This window comes from Neomonachus schauinslandi, chromosome 12 (genome assembly GCF_002201575.2).
Source record: "Neomonachus schauinslandi chromosome 12, ASM220157v2, whole genome shotgun sequence".
In the NCBI taxonomy this organism is placed as follows: domain Eukaryota; kingdom Metazoa; phylum Chordata; class Mammalia; order Carnivora; family Phocidae; genus Neomonachus; species Neomonachus schauinslandi.
In genome coordinates this window covers 33439866-33459793 of record NC_058414.1, presented here as the reverse complement: position 1 = coordinate 33459793, position 19928 = coordinate 33439866, and the positions used below count along the sequence as shown (strand labels likewise).

The window sequence follows — 19928 nt, the reverse complement described above, 5'->3', positions numbered from 1 at the left end:
GGCAAGTTAACTCTCTCTGAGGTTATCTGTAATGAGGATAATAAGATCACCTACATCATAGAATTGTCTTGAAAATTAAGGAACTAAATACAGGCAAAGCACTGAGCACATAACTAGCTATTAGATATTTAAAGTAACTTTACTCTTCTGCACAATTCCAACTATCCTGGCCCTTTCTTTGTGGCTTCTAAATATGAAGTACTGCATTAGTGAATATCTGAATTAAAGGTTTCAGAAGTCTTGTATAGGACTGATGTATTTTATATGTATAAGGGATGTTGAGAGGGGCCTGGGTGGCTCAGTCGTTAAGCTTCTGCCTTAGGCTCAGGTCATGGTCCCAGAGTCCTGGGATGGAGCCCTGCATCGGGCTTCCTGCTCAGTGGGAGCCTGCTTCTCCCTCTCCCACTTCCCCTGCTTGTGTTCTCTCTCTCGCTGTGTCTCTCTCTGTCAAATAAATAAATATATCTTTAAAAAAAAAAGGTTGTTGAAGTGTCACGTTACGTACTAATTTCAAACGATCACACACCAAATGGAGATAAAGTAAATGTGGCAAATGTTGATAATTGTTGAATCTAGAGAAAGGAAGTATATGGGTGTTCATTTACTGTTCCAACTCTCTGTATCTTTAAAATTTTTCAAGATAAAAAGTTTGAGGAAAAGCATCACAGTCTTATTTATTTTTTTATTATTATGTTATTTTAATCACCATACATTACATCATTAGTTTTCGATGTAGTGTTCCACGATTCATTATTTGCATATAACACCCAGTGCTCCATTCAGTACGTGCCCTCTTTAATCCCCACCACCAGGCTAACCCATCCTCCCAGCCCCCTCCCCTCTAGAACCCTCTGTTTTTCAGAGTCCATCGTCTCTCATGGTTCATCTCCCCCTCCAATTTCACCCCCTTCATTCTTCCCCTCCTGCAATCTTCTTCTTTTCTCTCTCTCTTTTTTTTTTTACCATATAATGTATTATTTGTTTCAGAGGTACAGATCTGAGATTCAACAGTCTTGCACAATTCACAGCGCTCACCATAGCACATACCCTCCCCAATGTCTATCACCCAGCCGCCCCATCCCTCCCACCCCCCCACCATTCCAGCAACCCTCAGTTTGTTTCCTGAGATTAAGAATTCCTCATATCAGTGAGGTCATATGATACATGCTTTCTCTGATTGACTTACTTCGCTCAGCATAACACCCTCCAGTTCCATCCACGTCATTGCAAATGGCAAGATTTCATTCCTTTTGATGGCTGCATAATATTCCATTGTATATATATAACACATCTTCTTTATCCAGTCATCTGTCGATGGACATCTTGGCTCTTTCCACAGTTTGGCTATTGTGGACATTGCTGCTATAAACATTGGGGTGCACGTACCCCTTCGGATCACTACATTTGTATCTTTGGGGTAAATACCCAGTAGAAAGCATCACAGTTTTAAACAAAAGTAAAGGGTTGCATCCATCCCTATCCCACTCTGCCTGTATTTAACTTGGGCAAGTTAAGTAACCCCCTTCTGGCTCAGGATTTACCTGTAGTAATAATGTTATCTACATCAAAAAAATAATGGTAAGGATTAAATGAGTTACTATACGTAGAGAAATTTACACCAGTGTCTGACATTGTTTTTACCATTTTTCATTTTATGTTGCTCGAGGAACTTTTTGTTAGTGATAGAAAAGGGGAAAAGGCCACTCACTATCTGTCCATTATAACCACCTTCTAATCTTCCATACTGCTTCAGAGGATGGATAGAGTTATCTAAGGCCTGAAGCAATCCAATCCCAAAGTTAGACCTAGAAATGTAATTATGAGAAAGAAAGTTTGGGGGTAAAAGGATCTCTGAGCGCAGGCCAGCCAGATGGATGACAGCAATATGACACAGCATATCTCACTTCTTTGCTCTGAATTTCAGTTCTTTCATCTATAAAACTGAATTGAATCCAATAACTGTATACAAAATCATTTTATAATTTAGTTCCCAATCACTGATGAATTAACTTGGTTAGCAGATTTTAGCTGGGATGAATATGTAGTTGATTATAATGATAAAAAAAAAAATAACAGCACTGAAAGGAAGTGAAGGACTATTTCTAAACTTACTGGTAAGTTCACATCTATGGTTAGCCTGGCCTTTAGTATAGCAAAGATAGAACAAAATACTTATGTACCCTAGTGGGACTAGATTATTAGAATGTCATTCTCAGAAGTACTTTAGGTAAGACTTTATTTTTTTCTTTTTTTTTTTTAAGATTTTATTTATTTACTTGAGAGAGAGCGAGAGAGAGAGAGAGCACAAGTGGGGAGGAGAGGGAGAAGCAGGCTCCCTGCTGAGCAGGGAGCCCAATGTGGGGCTAGATTCCAGGACCCTGAGATCATGACCTGAGCTGAAGGCAGACGCTTAACTGACTGAGCCACCCAGATGCCCCTAGGTAAGACTTTAGATCAGCAATTAACAATCCTGGCTTTCCATTTTTTCTCAACAGAGACTCATTAAGGAGTAAGTCAAATCTTAAAACAAATTCACTGCAATATACCACCACCAAAATTCTACAAATATCTGCTTACTCTATTAGTTTCCTATTATTGCTGTACCAAATTACCACAAAATTCACTGGCTTAAAACAACCACAAATTTATTATTTTACAGTTCTGGAGGTCAGAAACCTGACACAGATCTTACTGGGCTAAACTAAAGGTGCTGGTAGGGTTGTATTTTTTCTGGAAGCTTCAGGGGAGACTTTCCTTGTCTTCTCCAGCTTCCTGAGGACACCTGCACTCCTTGGCTTATGATCCCCTTCCATTTTCAAACTTGGCAATAGCTGCTTGAATCTTTCAACATCTAAATCACATCACTCTGACATTCTTCTGCATCTCTCATCTTTCAAGAGCACTGTGATAACATTTGACGCACTCGGACTACCCCGAATAATTTCTTTATTTTATGGTCATCTGATGAGCAACTGTAATACTCCCTTTCCATGTAACTGAATGTATTCACAGATTCTCAAGATGAGGATGAAGACATCTTTACAGGACCATTATTCTGCCTGCCACAGTCACTAATCACTTCTTTCTATTTGAATCCAAGGGTCTCTTTCTGGTCCTCATTCTCTTCCACCTCCTTTAGGTCCACATTGCACAATTCTGATTGCCTCTTTTTTTCCTAAACTCTGCTTTCTCATTTTTGGAAACACCAACATTTCTACTTTTCTTCTAGTTTACCTGATTTGTTCCCTGTCTACCTGTTGCTTTCACTTTCTCCTCCTCACTCCCCAATTATCAAAAGGCTCTGTCCTGGGGCCCTATCAATAAAAACTTCTTCAGAGGGCAATCCGTTTTTTATCTCCCCAAATCCACATCTGGCTAAGACTTTTCATAACTTCAGTACTGTTTCTAATTACCAGCTCATATGATTAACTTATTACTTTAATTTCAACATTCTCCAAATAAAAAATAATGATTGTTCTGCTTAGTCTTCCATCATTCCTTATTTTGTCAGTGGTTTCCTCTTTCTTATCTTTTGTTTGTTGATATCTTCTTCATACCTTTTACTCAAATTAGGAACCACATCCTGATTCTTTCTTTGAAATATCCATTTGTCCCTTATTCACTACAAAGAATTGTCACAATCCTATTTAAAGCCCTCATCTTGGGGTGACTGGATGGCTCAGTCAGTTAATCATTGGACTCTTGGTTTTGGCTCAGGTCATGATCTCAGGGTCATAGGATCCAGCCCCGTGTGGAGCCTCAGCTCACAGTCTGCTTGAGATTCTTTCCCTCTTCCTCTCCCTCCCTCTCTGCCCACCCCCACTCACACGCACTCTCATGCTCTCTCAAATAAATAAAATCTTAAAAAAAAAATTAAGCCCTTACCTCTTCACATTAAGATATGTGCAATAATTTCCTTACATATATATTAATGTCGATTTAAAAATAATAGAGAACATTCAATATTTATTACATTCCAAGGATATTTTCTATGAATTATCTAATTTAATCACAATGAATCTATATTAATGACAAAGAAATTGAGATGCAGAGAGATTAAATAATGTGCTGAAAATCAAGAAATAGTAAGTGGAGGATATTCCCAAAATGTTGTTGTCACCAGTCAGAACTCTTCAGATTCAGGGCAGTCTCCTTATTTTGGATTTCTGCAGCTAAAACTTTACTTACTCTAAATGCTTATTGAAGCTATTCCTGAAGTTGGAATATCTTTCTACTACCTTTCTGCCCACCCAAATCCTACCTACCTTCCCCCTTTTCTGAATAATTTTATCTTCTGTAAATTACACACATCAACTCCAAATGGAAACTAACTGGCACATAATATTCCTTTTTTATGTGTTAGTCATATTTCACCATAGTATTTCCAAGTCCCTGACTGAAACTCAACAAATTCAGATTAATTTTAAAAACTCTGGGGGCGTCTGGATGGCTCAGTCAGTTGAGTGTCCGACTGTGGCCTAGGTCATGATCTCGGGGTCTTGAGATTGAGCCTCACAACGGGCTCCATACTCAGCAGGGAGTCTGCTTAGGATTCTCTCTCTCCCTCTGGCCATCCCCCACACCATGCACGCTCTTTCTCTGAAATAAATACCTCTTTAAAAAAAAAAAACCCTCCCCATATACTATTTTTTAGAGGAGCCTATCAAATAAAAAATAATAAATAACTATCTATTAATTGGGAAGTTGGGAAGTATAGAGAGAAAAGTAGGGGAATGTTATGGGTAGAAGGTGTTCCTCAAAAATTCCAATGTTGGAGTCCTAACTCTCTCAACATACCTCAGGATGTGACCTTATTTGGAGACAGGGTGTTTATAGAGGTAATCAAGTTAAAAAGAGGTCATTAGTTTGAGTCTTAATCCAACATGACTTGTTTCCTTATAAAAAGGAAAAATTTGGAGACAACAACACACACAGGGAGAATGCCATGTGAAGATGAAGGCAGAAACTGGGGTGTTGCTTCTATAAGCCAAGGAACACTGCAAACCACTAGAAGCTAGGCAGGTGACACGGAAGACAATCTCCCTCAACAGCCCTCAGAAAGAACCACCTCTGTCAGTACCTTCATCTCCTACTTCTAGTTTAAAGAATTGTGACACAATATATTTCTTTTGTTCAAATCCCTCAGTTTGTGGTACTTTGTTAACGTAACCTTAGCAAACTAATACAAGAAATAAGGGAAGAAGGTTCTGGATAACCAAGCAGTGAGCTGTCACTTTAAAAATGGTTAGGACTTTGTTGTCTACTATAAAAGAGGTAGGATGACCGCACATGTTTCCAATCTTCTTTAGTAAAGTTACTGGTGAATAGGGGAGGGAAGGAAATTTTTTTCTTAAGTTTTTATTTTTTTAAACTAATTTCTTTTTTAATTTTATTTATTTGACAGAGAGAGACAGCAAGAGAGGGAACACAAGCAGGGGAGTGGGAGAGGGAGAAAGAGGCTTCCCGCTGAACAGGGAGCCCAATGCGGGGCTCGATCCCAGGATTGATCCCAGGACCCTGGGAACATGACCAGAGCCAAAGGCAGACACTTAAGGACTGAGCCACCCAGGTGCCCCAGGGAAGGAAATTGTACAAAAGAATTGGCTTAAAGTAGGATAACTGACGGCTTTTGCCTGTAATTGCATTCAGGTGTTGTAAATCTTTGTCATTTACCATGCCTATTACGTTCTCCTTCCACTGCCACTATTTTTAATATAGTTTTTACAGATAAACCTGTATGTTAAACTTTTGATGAATGTGTTACAAATTTGGAATTACACCATTAGTGATTCTTTAAAGCAGGTGAGTTTTTCTGGTTTCTATTTTTATAGGAAAGGCCATGCGTGCACATTACATTGTTCTTATAATTTCTCTTGACCTCAAGGTAGTACTGGTTCATGTTAAGATTTGTTTTTGAAACTGAGGCTCAATTATTCTATAGTACTCTTATTTCTCCCCTTTAGGATTTGGTTGACCAGAGGCTTTTATCTACTGTCATTTAATCATGTTGCAAATCCATTGAAAGCCAGAAGCTTCTACTCAATGCCTGCTCTTGATTTAAAGTATTTTCAATCTCCTCAATTTGTAGCAAACCATATACAAATAAACTGAAGGCATATTTTAGATTTATAATCATACCCTTTTTCTTAAGAAAATTACACCATGGTCTTCTTAAAGCCTTTCATATTGGAATAATACCGGTAATAATGTTTGATAACAAGAAAATGAAGGCACTGGTCAGAAGATATTGGCAGTTTCAGAAAAATATATTGAAATATGTGCCATGAACAAAGGAAGCTTTGTTCTTCGCTTTCAACTTTCAATCACTTAAAGCTTACAAAATAAATAGAAAAAAACCCCAATTTTGCCATATATTGCTCCAAAATTAATTATAAATAAACTGCATATGCTGTTCTTCAAATTCTAAGTATTTCAGAGGACTGGATTCAAATAATAGCTGTGCTTCACATAGCTTAGTATCTGGGGCAACCCAACAAATTTAATTTCTTACAAACACGTTAATAATATAAACAAAGGTGACTGCTTCTCTGAAGTCTTCCACAACTATTAATTAAGCAACAGTCATATAATGAGAAACCGTAAAAGTACAAAAATTTGAACTGCCTAAAATTAATGATTGGTTATGGTCAGAAATGGTAGTTGAAATTGCGCCTGGCTTTTTCATCCGTCTGACAGACAACTGAGGCAATAACCCACATCACTCCTGAATTATCCACAGGGAAATACTACAACTTTCCAACATACATGCTTTTCTTTCTTTTCTCTCTCCTTTTCTCATTTCTATTACCTGCTTGATTTTGCTTTTCCTTCAGCTGGCTTGTGACACCCACTTACAGCTAAAGAGATTCCTCTGATACTTTCCCTCTACTTGCCAAGCTCCAATCACAAAACAAAACAAACACAATGCTTCTCTGACATAGCTATTTAAGAAAAAAAATAAATTTTTCATTATTATTTAGCTTTGCAGTAAATATTACAGCATGTTGTCTGCCAACATTTGTTCACTATGTTTATCTAAATGGCTTATTCCCAAGGTATAAACTTATAAGGCAAAGACATTTTTTAAATTATAAAATACAGTAGACTCCCCAAAAGGTTAAAAACCCCCAAAACAGGGGTGCCTGGGTGGCTCAGTCTGTTAAGTGTCTGCCTTCAGCTCAGGTCATGATCCCGGGGTCCTGGGATCCAGCCTTGCATTGGGCTCCCTGCTCAGCGGCAAGCCTGCTTCTCCCTCTCCCTCTGCCCCTCCCCTCTCTGCTCGTTCTCGTTCTCTCTCAAATAAAAAAACCAAAAAACCCCAAAACATTCATGTACCCACCACCCAACTTAGTAAATGACCAAAAAGCAATATAGTGTAGTGTTTAAAAGAGATATTTGTGAACAACTCAGTACACTGCCCAGCATATGGAAACATTACTGTGTTAGATATTATTACCAGCACAGACAATGTACTGTTTCTCGATCTGCTTCACTTGTCTATTCCATTAGGAGAGACAGATTTAAACTAAATTTGAGATACTCAAAGGTTTAAAAATATACATTAAATTCACCACTTGGTCTTCAAACAAAATGTTACCATGTTTTTGAAATAAGATGTTTTCTGTATAAGTTTTACAATTTAAACTACTGCTAATTTTCTTTTTTTTATTATGTTATGTTAATCACCATACATTACATCATTTGTTTTTGATGTAGTGTTCCATGATTTATTATTTGCGTATAACACCCAGTGCTCCATGCAGAACATGCCCTCTTTAATACCCATCACCAGGCTAACCCATCCTCCCACCTCCCTCCCCTCTAGAACCCTGTTTGTTTTTCAGAGTCCATTGTCTCTCATGGTTTGTCTCCCCCTCCGATTTCCCCCCCCCCCTTTCTCCCCCCCCTGCTAGCTTCTTTTTTTTTTTTTTAACATATTATGTATTATTTGTTTCAGAGATACAGATCTGATTCAACAGTCTTGCACAATTCACAGGGCTCACCATAGCACATACCCTCCCCTAAACTACTGCTAATTTTCATTTCATTTTTAAGCTATAGTTTGTGAGCTAGCTTATAGTGCTGCTTTGAAACATTTAAAAAAAATTATTATGTATGCTTTTATTTAAATAGCTGTCACTTATTATCTATCCATCTATCTATCTATTTATTTAAAGTAAGCTCTGCATCTAATGTGGGGCTTTGACTCACGACCCTGAGATCAAGAGTCCCAAGCTCTACTGACTGAGCCAGTCAGGCGCCGGAAACATTTTTAATGTAACTTAATGATATTACAAATTTCTACAGGGAGCTTACCTTTAACTGATTTTTTTTATCTGAACTTTGCAAACCCTATGAAACTACTTAGAAAATAGTCCATGTGTTTATGTACATGTTGGCAAGAAAAAAAATCTTTAGCTTTCATTAACTTTCTCAAAGGAATCTCTGTACTCCATCCTCCCAATGACATATAACTTTACAAGAAAACTAACTAGATAAAACCTGAAATAAAATACCCTTGGCCCGATTTTTCCCATTATGAAGACTTTCCCCCACCTCATTACATAATACATGTTTATCACTTAAAAGAAAACATTAGAGGTCCCGGGGTAGCTCAGTTGGGTTAAGCGGCTGAGACTCTTCATTCCAGATCAGGTCATAACCTCAGGGTTGTGAGATCAAGTCCCGGATAGGGCTCCGCACTCACTGCAGTGTCTGCTTGTCCTTCTTTATTCATCTCCTTCTGCCCCTTGCCCGACTCATGCTCGCTCTCTCTCTAAAATAAATAAATAAAATCTAAAATAACATTAATTTTCCATAAAGTTCACTTTGCTAAGAATAATATGGATATATATTGCAAAAATAACAATATATTTCTGGAACATTTTTATTCATAGGTGAAATCTTCGAAGCACAAATCCAACTTCACAGTATGATATACTTAATACTTGACAGTGTCTGGTGGTATAAACTTATAATTCATCATGGTAAATGAATCTGACACAGCAAGCTCTTCAAGAACTACTGGGACTTGGTAAAAATTTATTATACATAGCACATTGATACCCTGGCTATTCAGTAATATAAAAATTAAGTCTTCCAAAAAGTATATATATTTTGAAAGATGAAAATGAAAAAAATCTTGCTTAAGGACAGAATAAATGGCATCTGAGATGTTAGTATATTTCAAAATAAATCTTTAAGTTTTTAAAATGTATTTGTTTGTAAAATAAAAAGGGATCCAGATTTTCTCCTTTTGTTTAGAATAAAAACTATCAACTTTCAGTAACTAGAAAATACAAATCATGGAACATTTTAGTGAGTTACATAACACAATGCTTCAGTTAGTTGTAGAGTAGTAACCTGACCATTACTGACAGAGCAAGTAAGATCTAATTCCTCTTAATTCTCAGCACATATCTACTATCCTTTTCCACAGCAGAAAATAAGATTATGGTGTCAGAACTTCAGAAATTCACCTGATGAAAGTGACCTCACATTGCTCTTTCTTTATATTTAGGAAATATTAAAAGTAAAAGAGAAAAAGGATACTAAAGTTGTAAGTGTAAAACATACCCAAAATGAAACATGGTCAGAATGATCAGTACTGATGTTTAAATTCCAAATGCTCTTCTCACTCTTATTTCTTTGTTGTAAAGCAGAACCAGGCTATTCTAATCCCCTGCAGTTTCTGCTTGTGAATGTGAGATCCATAAGGGCAGCAGTCCTGTCTTTAACATTGTACATGCTGTGCCTTGCACCGTGCCTGACACATGGGAGACACTCAATAAATACCTGTGCAATGAAGGAAATACCAAAAAAGCCACCAATCTGGGGCCTCGAATGGGACGTGGGAGTGGAGAACAGAAAACAGAACAAATAAAAGTGAAACAATGCTCGTAAAAACTCAGTGTCACATCAGAAGAAATTTAAGTAGAACAATACTTACATCATTTTTATGTAACACTTATTACCATTATGTAAAGGCTTCACTGAGCCTTAAATTCCAAAATAATTTCTAATAATTTAAAAGCAGCTTTGAAGTATAATTTTTAAAAGCTCATTAACTTGCTACTATATAAAAAAAAACAAAAACAAAACAAAAAAACCCAACTTAGAAAAGGTTTACATGATGAACTCATTTGAGTAAAAAGATAAATGAATAAAAAAATTCTGTAGGAATATAAGAAACTATTAACAGTGATTTTCTTTGGGAAGGATCAGAGGGCCCAATGTAGGAAGATGGGAACTTTTTTTTCCTTTATAAGATTTTGTGTGGTTTAAATTTTATTTCCTACAATGAACATGTATATTTTATAATAAAACTTATGAAGAGAAAATGTCCGATTATATTTTTGAAACTCAGAAATTTACAAATTTTAATCTTAATATATTGATGATTGATAATATTGTTTCAACTTTGTACTTCCTATTACTTCTCTTTACTAAAATATGAAAATAGACAACAAGACAGATTTGAGTGCAAGAAAATGAGACATATATCAGTCTGCTCCAAAGCAGGAAAAAATACTTTTACTTAAGAAAGAAAAATTTCCAAAAGGTGAAATTGTAAACATGTACCTGCTTGTTTCTGTTAAATATTATTAGTGATCTTTATCATCACTGAACATATGTTGAAATTTAGGGTTTTGAGGTTTTCCAAAAAAGGTAACTATTATATATTTAGTAGAATCAGATACATGACAGACTCAAAAACAAACAAAACCTGGTTGCTCATTTTAATAATATTCTAGAGAATGCTCTTCTGTATATTTTTATATATATATATATATAAATGTATATTTATAAATATAAATGTATTTTTATTTTATTGTTTTATATTTTATTATATTTTATATTATTAAATATAAATATATTTATATTTATATAATGTAATTATATATATATATAAATGATCTCACTAGAGACATCATAAATACAGGCATATCAGAGGATTTTATTATAGGTGGATTGGCCATAAAATTTTAAGTTGTCATTTTTAGGTCTCAGTTTTTTACTATCTATACACTTAACTATAAAACAAGAAGGTATGGTTCTTGAATGATGGCATTTATAGCAGAAAGTTAATAATAACTAACCTTCTAAAAAATACATGTCCGTGGAAAAACTTTCAAATGAATATAATTTCGGTATCATTTTTAATAGGTTTAAATTACATCTATCTGGGGCTAGTAACAGAATTCTTTGGTGGTGGCTCACTAGAAAATATTGTATTGGAAATCTGCAAATTAAGCAACTGTTTCTTATGATATGCATCATCTTCCTGATTGGCATGTTCATCCAGAGATTTTCTTATATGGTTCTTTAATTCATCAATTCCTTCTCCTGTAATTGCAGAGATGGGGATGATATGTTGGAACTCCATGGTCCTCTCTGGAATCATGTTTTTTTCAAATAAATGCAGAAAATCTGAAACAAGGAACACAAAACTAAGCTGATTTTCATTGTCTTTGAAATTAAAACTATGTTAGAGGTCTGATTTATGAATCAAGGTACCAAAAACTTATTTTTAATCCTTTTTTCCTTCCCTCATTAATAAGCTCTCAGAAACTTTTGTTTTTACAAATGACAATGGTAAGATTCTTAGCACATGATAGGTGCTTAGCAAATATTTGTTGGATGAATGTATTTTAAACCAAATTAAGTATGAATAAAAGATAATCATATATGATTTACTTACAGAAGCAATAAATTTGCTTTTTTTGGAGGAGTTCAATGAAATCAGGCAACACAGATTTTCATCATTCATGACTGGGATATAGTAGCTTTCCCCAGTACACAGGTGTACATGCTGCCCTAAACTACAGGCTTATCACTGGTGTTAGGAGCCATACTAAAATTGAAAAGGTTTGGCGACAGTTCAAGGGGAGATTATTTCAGGTGAGTCCAATCTATCACCCCACAGGGGCTGACAACTATTATATTAATTTTTCCTCTTCCCTGCCCTCAAGACAATGGGAAGGGAGATGGCACACTGATGGGATGGGTTAACATGGATATGAACTGGAAAGGCTGGACTGAGAGAGACTGTACAAGTCAACACGGAGCTTCAGTTCTGAGATCCATATGTCCGCAAGTAAGTCCAAAGAAGCTAACTCAGGAATTATCACTGAGGGCACTATATTTTGTTTTATGACAGTCCAAGACAGGCACAAACAAGAGAGTTACCCTCCCTTCTGATACCTCCTCTGAAAAGTCCCTTTTCTGCAACACCAACTAGCAATGACCTCATAAAGCAAGTGACATTAAAGAATAAAGAGTACTCAGTAGTTCCAGAAGTATTTATATCCTGAAAGTAATTTATTAACTCAAGGACAGCTCCAATACATAAATTACGCAGGGGAAAGATTTTTTCGAGGGAGAAAGGATCTTCTGGTGATGTGTGCTAGTCCTAGTACACTATAATTTACTTCCCCCCTTTCTATCAGAAGGATAAAAACAGAGAAGTTAGTACTATTTAAAAACATACTGGCCACCTTCCATCCACCTGACTTTTCCTCATTTGTGAAGAGGTCCTCTACTAGACTCAGAAAAATGAAAGCATCATTACTGTAGGATAGGAAGTGTTCTACAAAGGTCAATATTCAAAACTGTGGAGAGTCCCTTTAAGTTCCTTTACACAAAGTGTAAATTTAGGAACAAATTTCAAACAAATAAATCCTTTTGCAATAACAGCATCTATTTTTCTATGTCACACACACGTAGGTACTCAAGTTCTTTTTAGAAGATTAGCACTCTTCACAGTACTTTGATGGCATTGCAAAGATACATACCTCTTTAGAACTATTTGCTCTGGTTTTAAATTTATGGTGTATTAGGGGAATGAAGGTCTAGAACTTGTGAGGTATGTTAAAGTAAAAGAATTTACAGGTAGATGTTGACTTTCTCCTTTTGTGATCCAAATCCCATTAACTCTTTAAGGGCCCGGTTTAAATTTTACTTCTTCATGAAGCCTGACTTTTCCTTTTGTCTCTTCTAACTTACTGTCCATATCACGATTCTGAAACTTGGTAAGTATTATGTTACAATGTTATTGAAAGTTTCATATTAATGTGTTCTTTCTTCAAACATAAGTTTTTTTAAGAGTAGCAACTGTCAGTTTTCTCTTCCATTGATTATACCACTTAGCACTCTCTGCACCCAATAGGTAATCATTAAATTGGCATTAAATGAACAAATGGGTTTACCTTTAGGATTCTGGAGTTGATTCATCAGTACATGGAATTTATCCTGAGCATCTGGCAAGTCCATTTTATTAACTGCCAGGAGTGCAGGTTTTGTCTGAAGTTCCTCTTTGTACAACTCCAATTCCTTCAAATCAAAAAAGAAAAACGACATAATTTTATTAAAGAATCTATATAGATTATCTATTTAGTAATATCTTTCTTTACTTTGTAGGCCTAGGTAATCTAGAGCACACTCACATTTCTGAAATGCAATAAACCTCAACAACCACAAAATTAAGTGACAAAGAAAATTCATAAAATGCTCACTGGTTAGGTCACATGTTAATATATTTTAACTCAAATGACATCCTAGAGACATTGTGATCTGTGCATAGGGCCAAATACAAATATCTAGACTTCTATTAAGCACATTGATAAAATTCAGAAGTAAATAATGACAATCTAATGCTATACTTATATTATTCTTGGAAAAAGTAAGTGTGCTTAGGAGTCAATCTTCATGACCATGGATTAGGCAATGGTTTCTTAGCTATGATACCAATGAACAAGCAAAAGAATAAACAGACAAGGGCGCCTGGGTGGCTCAGTTGGTTAAGCGACTGCCTTCGGCGCAGGTCATGATCCTGGAGTCCCCGGATCGAGTCCCGCATCGGGCTCCCTGCTCAGCAGGGAGTCTGCTTCTCCCTCTGACCCTCCCCCCTCTCATGCTCTCTCTCTCTCATTCTCTCTCCCAAATAAATAAATAAAATCTTTAAAAAGAAAAAACAGACAAACGTAACTTCATTAAAATGTAAAATTTTGTGCTTCAAAAAGTATCATAAAGAAAGTGAAGACAAGGGCACCTGGGTGGCTCAGTAGGTTCAGTGTCTGCCTTTGGCTCAGGTCATCATCTCAGGTTCCTGGGATGGAGCCCCCTGTCAGGCTGCCGTCTCCCTGCTCAGCGGGGAGCCTGCTTCTCCCTCTCCCTCTGCTCCTCCCCCTGCTCATGCACTCATTTTCTCTCTCTGAAATAAATTAAAAAATTCTTTTTTTTAAAGGTTTTATTTATTTATTTGACACAGAGAGAGACAGCGAGAGAGGGAACACAAGCAGGGGGAGTGCGAGAGGGAGAAGGAGGCTTCCCACTGAGAAGGGAGCCCGATGCAGGACTCGATCCCAGGACTCTGGGATCATGACCTGAGCTGAAGACAGACGTTTAACGACTAAGCCACCCAGGCACCCCAATAAATAAAATCTTTAAAAAAAAAAAAAAGTGAAGACAAGTGAAATGGGAGAAATATTTACAAGTCATGTACCTGATAAGGGACTTGTATCCAAAATATACAGAACTCTTACAACTCAACAATAAAAAGACAAGTAACCCAATTTAAAAAATGGGCAAAGAATCTGAACAGACATTTCTCCAAAGACATACAAATGGCTGATAAGCACATGAAAGGATGCTCAACATCATTAGTCACTAGAGAAATGCAGGTCAAAACCATAATGAAATACCACCTCCCCTACTAGGATAACTAAAAATAAAAAACACGGACAAAATAACAAGTTTTGGCATTCTTGTGGAAAAACTAGAACCCTCACATACATTGCTAGTGCAATTATAAAATGGTACAATGGTGCAACCACTGTGTAAAAGTCTGGCAGTTCCTCAAAATGTTAAACATTGACTGACCATATTATCTAGCAATTCTACTCCTAGGTATATACGCCAAAGAGAAATGAAAACATGTCCATACAAAAACCCATATTCAAATGCTCACAGGAGCATTATTCATAATAGATAAAAAGTGACAAGGATATAAGATATACAAAGTCCTGGAGATAAGCAACATCATGTTGTGCTAGAGCGAAATCATGTGGCTGAGAATAGAAAGTAAGGCAGGAAGGGCAGAGATGAACTGCTAGGTAGGAGCCAACCCTTGCCAGACCTCAAAAACCATGTTCAGGGTAAGACTTTAACCTAACAACAGTGGGGGACCATTGAAGTGTTCTAAGTAGAGAACAAGCATTGGCTTGGTTCTTTCACAAAGATCACTCTAGTGGCCATATAAAAAAAATGGACTGGAGAATGATATTATAATAGCATTGTGTGGTGACAGATGGTAGCTACACTTGTGGTGAGCATAGCATGATGATGTATAGAGTTGTTGAATCACTATGTTGTACACACCTGAAAATACTGTAACTGCGTGTGTCAACTAAATTTCAATTTAAAAAATGGACTGGAAAGAAGTGAGACTGGAAGCAAGGAGATGGCACAGGAATATTTAAAGCATTCTAGTGAGGGGGACTGATGATTATAACAATGTGGATGAATTTCAGAGAGATTTAGGATATAGAACTGACAGGGCTTAATGCAGGTGGTGAGAAAGACAGCACTGAAACCAAACACCCTAGTTTACAAAACTAGTAAAGTTCAGTTGTATACATATTAAGTTTGAGAATGTAATGGGACATCCAATGAAAGATATCTATTAGGCAGCCAGTCTAAAGACAGACCAAAAAGATGTAGGTATCAGAAACAGATTTGGCCGTCATCAGCATATTAACTGTAACTGAATGCTACCTAAAGAATAAACAGGAAAGAGCATAAAAAAATAGACTGAGCGGGGGTGCCTGGGTGGCTCAGCTGTTAAGCATCTGCTTTTGGCTCAGGTCATGATCTCAGGGTCCTCGGATCGAGGCCCACATCGGGCTCCCTGCTCAGCGGGAAGCCTGCTTTTTTCTCTCCCACTCCCCCTGCTTGTGTTCCCTCTCTCGCTGTGTCTCTGTCAAATAAATAAATAAAATCTTAAAAAAAAAAAAAAGACTGAGAGGCATCTGAGTGACTCACTTGGTTAAACGTCTGCTTTTGGCTCAGGTCATGATCCTGGACTCCCGGGATCAAGCCCCACATGGGGCTCCCTACTTATCGGAGAGCCTGCTTCTCCCTCTGCCCCTCACCCCACTCGTGCTCTCTCTCCCTCTCAAATAAATAAAACCTTAAAAAAAAGAAAGATTGAGAAATAGTCTAAAAAGTAGGAATAAAAGTTCAAGCAAGATAAAGTGTTGAGAAGTATGTAATACGGATTTAGAATAGAGGAGGATTTCATTGGATGTAATAGGTTGAACAGTGGGTTAATATAGAACTGGAGAAAACAAGTTTAGATGATTCTTTGACATCAAAGCTTCAAAGAGCAGAGGTGGGATATGTATTTATTCTAATTATCTGTTATTTAATACAGGTCTATATGCCTACATATTACACCAAATGCAGAACACAGTAAAACAGAAAACCTACTTTTGTAAGCAGTATTATGGTTTCAAAGGCAGTTCTGTATTGAGTTTGGGAAGAAAGCTGAAATCCAGAAATATCGACCTAAAAAAAATATGGAAAGAGACAGTCTTTAACATAAAAACAATAATTACTTCAATGTTTTGAAATGTTTTACTTTCTCAAGCCAAAAATAATTTCTCAATCTATACACTATTGGTAATGTAGTAATTCAAAATAAGTAAGAGAAACTGTGGTGTCAAGACAGCCATAATTATTCTGATAAAATTACAATCATTAATGAAATGAGAAACTAGTATAGATAAAACAATCTGCATGTACTATACAGACAATCTCATATATAGCTCTAGCACCACTAGTGAAGTAGGAAAGAGATACTATATAACATAGCAGTATGTTGACAATCTTAAGGAGGTAAACCTTGACAAGTATGGCCAAATTTACATCTGATACAGTAATGCCATTTCCACTCTGTATTATAAATGAAGATTACTTACTGTATTTTGACCCCCATTTAAACACTTAGTGGAGTAACATATGATAACTACCTTATCTTTAAATCTTATTATTATAAAAAATTTCTAGGAAAACTAAACACATTGATTCTCACATTCATTTGAACATTACATTGGTACACATATGACTTACAACAAACAGTAGTTGTCTAGTTCTTTCTATATGCTTGAGGAATTTGTGGCCCATTCCTTTGTTCATATGTGCTCCTTCTATTAAACCAGGAAGATCAGCTACTGATATCTAATAAAAAGTTAAACGGTTTGAAAAAAAGAAAACAATTACATCCTAAAATTTTCATATTTCAAATACAGTTACTAATTTGTGATTATCATTGCATCTTTATTTATTTATTTTTTAAAAAGATTTTATTTATCTATTTGACAGAGAGAGACACAGCGAGAGAGGAAATACAAGCAGTGGGAGTGGGAGAGGGAGAAGCAGGCTTCCCGTGGAGCAGGGATCCCAATGCGGGGCTTGATCCCAGGACCCTGGGACCACGACCTGAGCCGAAGGCAGACGCTTAACGACTGAGCCACCCAGGCGCCCCTATCATTGCATCTTTATAAAGCCAAGGTATTAAGAATCAAAATCGGGGCGCCTGGGTGGCTCAGTCATTAAGCGTCTGCCTTCGGCTCAGGTCATGATCTCAGGGTCCTGGGATCGAGTCCCACATCGGGCTCCCTGCTCTGCGGGGAGCCTGCTTCTCCCTCTCCCACTCCCCCTGCTTGTGTTCCCTCTCTCGCTGTCTCTTTCTCTGTCAAATAAATAAATAAAAATCTTAAAAAAGAAAAAAATCAAAATGCTTTGTTATCAGAAATTAGAGTCCCATTTTTACTTACTAATCTAACAGTTTAAGAATTCTAGGGATTAGTTGAACATTTATTAATCACATAAATTCTCTTTAGAATTCCATCAATTATATTGTTCAATATGAACCTGTCATAGAATTTCAACTTTATGAATTCTTAAAAGTATAGAAGGATATTAATTCCACAGATGTTGACTTAGTATAGCTCTGTAGTTTCAAGTTTTAAATTCCATATGTAATCGATTATGTGGCATAATTATTCCTTTTCTGTTTATGTTCTACCAGGAGGACTACTGACCATTTTTGAAAGTAAAGGATATAAGGTTCTTATAACTCCTTTTTGAAATTATAAGTTATTAACCATTAGTCTACATTTGTGGTTTTCAAACCTCACTGCACATTATAAACACCCAAGGATCTTTTATAAAGTAGAGATACGCAGGCCCTACCCCAAGGAATTTGGTTTCAAATCTGCGGGCCCCAGGCTTCATTTATCATTGTTGTTCTGAAGCCACCCAGTTAATTCTGATGTGCAGTAAGGGGTGAGAAGCACTGCTCTTCATACACTGCCCCTGTGGATAGGATTTCAGAATTTTAAAGGAAATTGTGGCTATGTGACAAAGCAGTCACACAGAAAAATACAACAGAGGTCTCATGTCCTGAAAATATTTTTTTTTCATCATGTCCTGAAATTTTGTTTGCAGGTTCTCCACTGAGAATTTTGCTATTGAGAATTAAGTTTCCCTTAAAATATACAATGTTCTCTTTTCCTCTAAATATTGTTCTCCATATTCATACTATCCTGTATTTATAATTTTACTTATTATTCTATATAACTGCTGAAGTTTTTTTAAATTTTTTACTATTATATAACTATTATATAGTTATATATAATATAGGTGTTGTCCATTCTATGGGCTTTGACAAATGTACATCATCATGTACCCACCATTATCGTATCATACAGAATGGTTTCACTGCCCTAAAAAATCCTCTGTGCTCTTCTATTCATCCTTTTTTTCCCCTTAATCCTTGGCAACCACTGATCGTTTTGCCTTTTCCCAGAATGTCACATAGTTAGAACCATACTGTAGGTAGCCTTTCCAGACTGGCTTCTTTCAGTTAGTAATACATATTTGAGGTTCTTCCATGTCTTTTCATGCCTTCACAGCTCAATTCTTTTTAGTGTTAGATAATATTCCATTATTACCATAGTTTATTTATCCATTCACCTACTGAAGGACATCTTGGTGGCTTCCAAATTTTGGCACTTATGAACAAGGCTGCTACAAACATCCATGTGCAGGTTTTTGTGTGTATGTACGTTTTTAATTCATTTGGGTAAATACCAAGGAGCATAAGTGCTTATCATACATTACACATTTAAAAAATTTTACTTTCCTTTGTTATTTGTTTTTACTCTAATTATTCAAAAGATCTATAGTTATTCCTTATCAAGAAAAAATAAATTTTAATAACTAGACCAGAATCCCATTCAATTAAAAACTTTTTTAGGAAAGAAAGTTGGAATAAAATCAATTCCATGAACTTCAGAACATGTTTTTAGGAAACAAAAATCAATAATCAAATATGGCAGTAAAATATGGACTTGCAATGAGAACAAACAGAGATCAAAGAGATAAAGAAGATTCTATGCTGTAATGATAAACTGGACCTAACTTTGGAAGGACAAAAAGTTGTATTTTTATACAATATTTTACTATGATCGTGCTTAGCAGAATTGATTCGATCATGGTCTCATTTACCAAAAACAAAATTTTGGTACTTTTTCCCCCTCTAACACCACAGAAACAATCAAATATTACAAAGTCCAAGTACCAAAAGCAAGTACTTTCACTTCTAACCAAGTGTCTTACTTTAAAAATACTCACCTGTTTGAAATCGTTATACATAATCTTTCCAAGTTGAGGCTTTAATGTTGTAACTAAAAGAAAATAACAAATTAAGGCTAGAATAAAGGCTGGTACTCTCAAAACTGTCTTAGCATTATATATAAAATAAATAATACTTCTTTTTTATAAGCAATTTAATTCAGATTATGTTCTCATTTGTTGGAATAGAAAATACAATTATAATCTGCATAGGCATAGATCTAATCTAA

General features: G+C 36.1%; 1 protein-coding gene across 2 annotated transcripts in view; it reads right to left on the bottom strand.

The window, feature by feature from the left end:
• Positions 1-10857: 10857 nt before the first annotated feature.
• The window catches only part of GTPBP10 (GTP binding protein 10), a 28431-nt gene continuing 19360 nt past the window's right edge, over positions 10858-19928 (bottom strand). For both annotated transcript variants that reach the window (XM_021689710.1, XM_044920091.1), the window contains 5 exons: positions 19699-19751; positions 17131-17238; positions 16489-16566; positions 13209-13332; positions 10858-11430 (listed from right to left, as the gene is read on the bottom strand). In XM_021689710.1, coding sequence (XP_021545385.1) covers positions 11180-11430; positions 13209-13332; positions 16489-16566; positions 17131-17238; positions 19699-19751 — 614 coding nt within the window. In that variant the 3' untranslated portion in view covers positions 10858-11179. The remainder of the gene's footprint in view (positions 11431-13208; positions 13333-16488; positions 16567-17130; positions 17239-19698; positions 19752-19928) is intronic.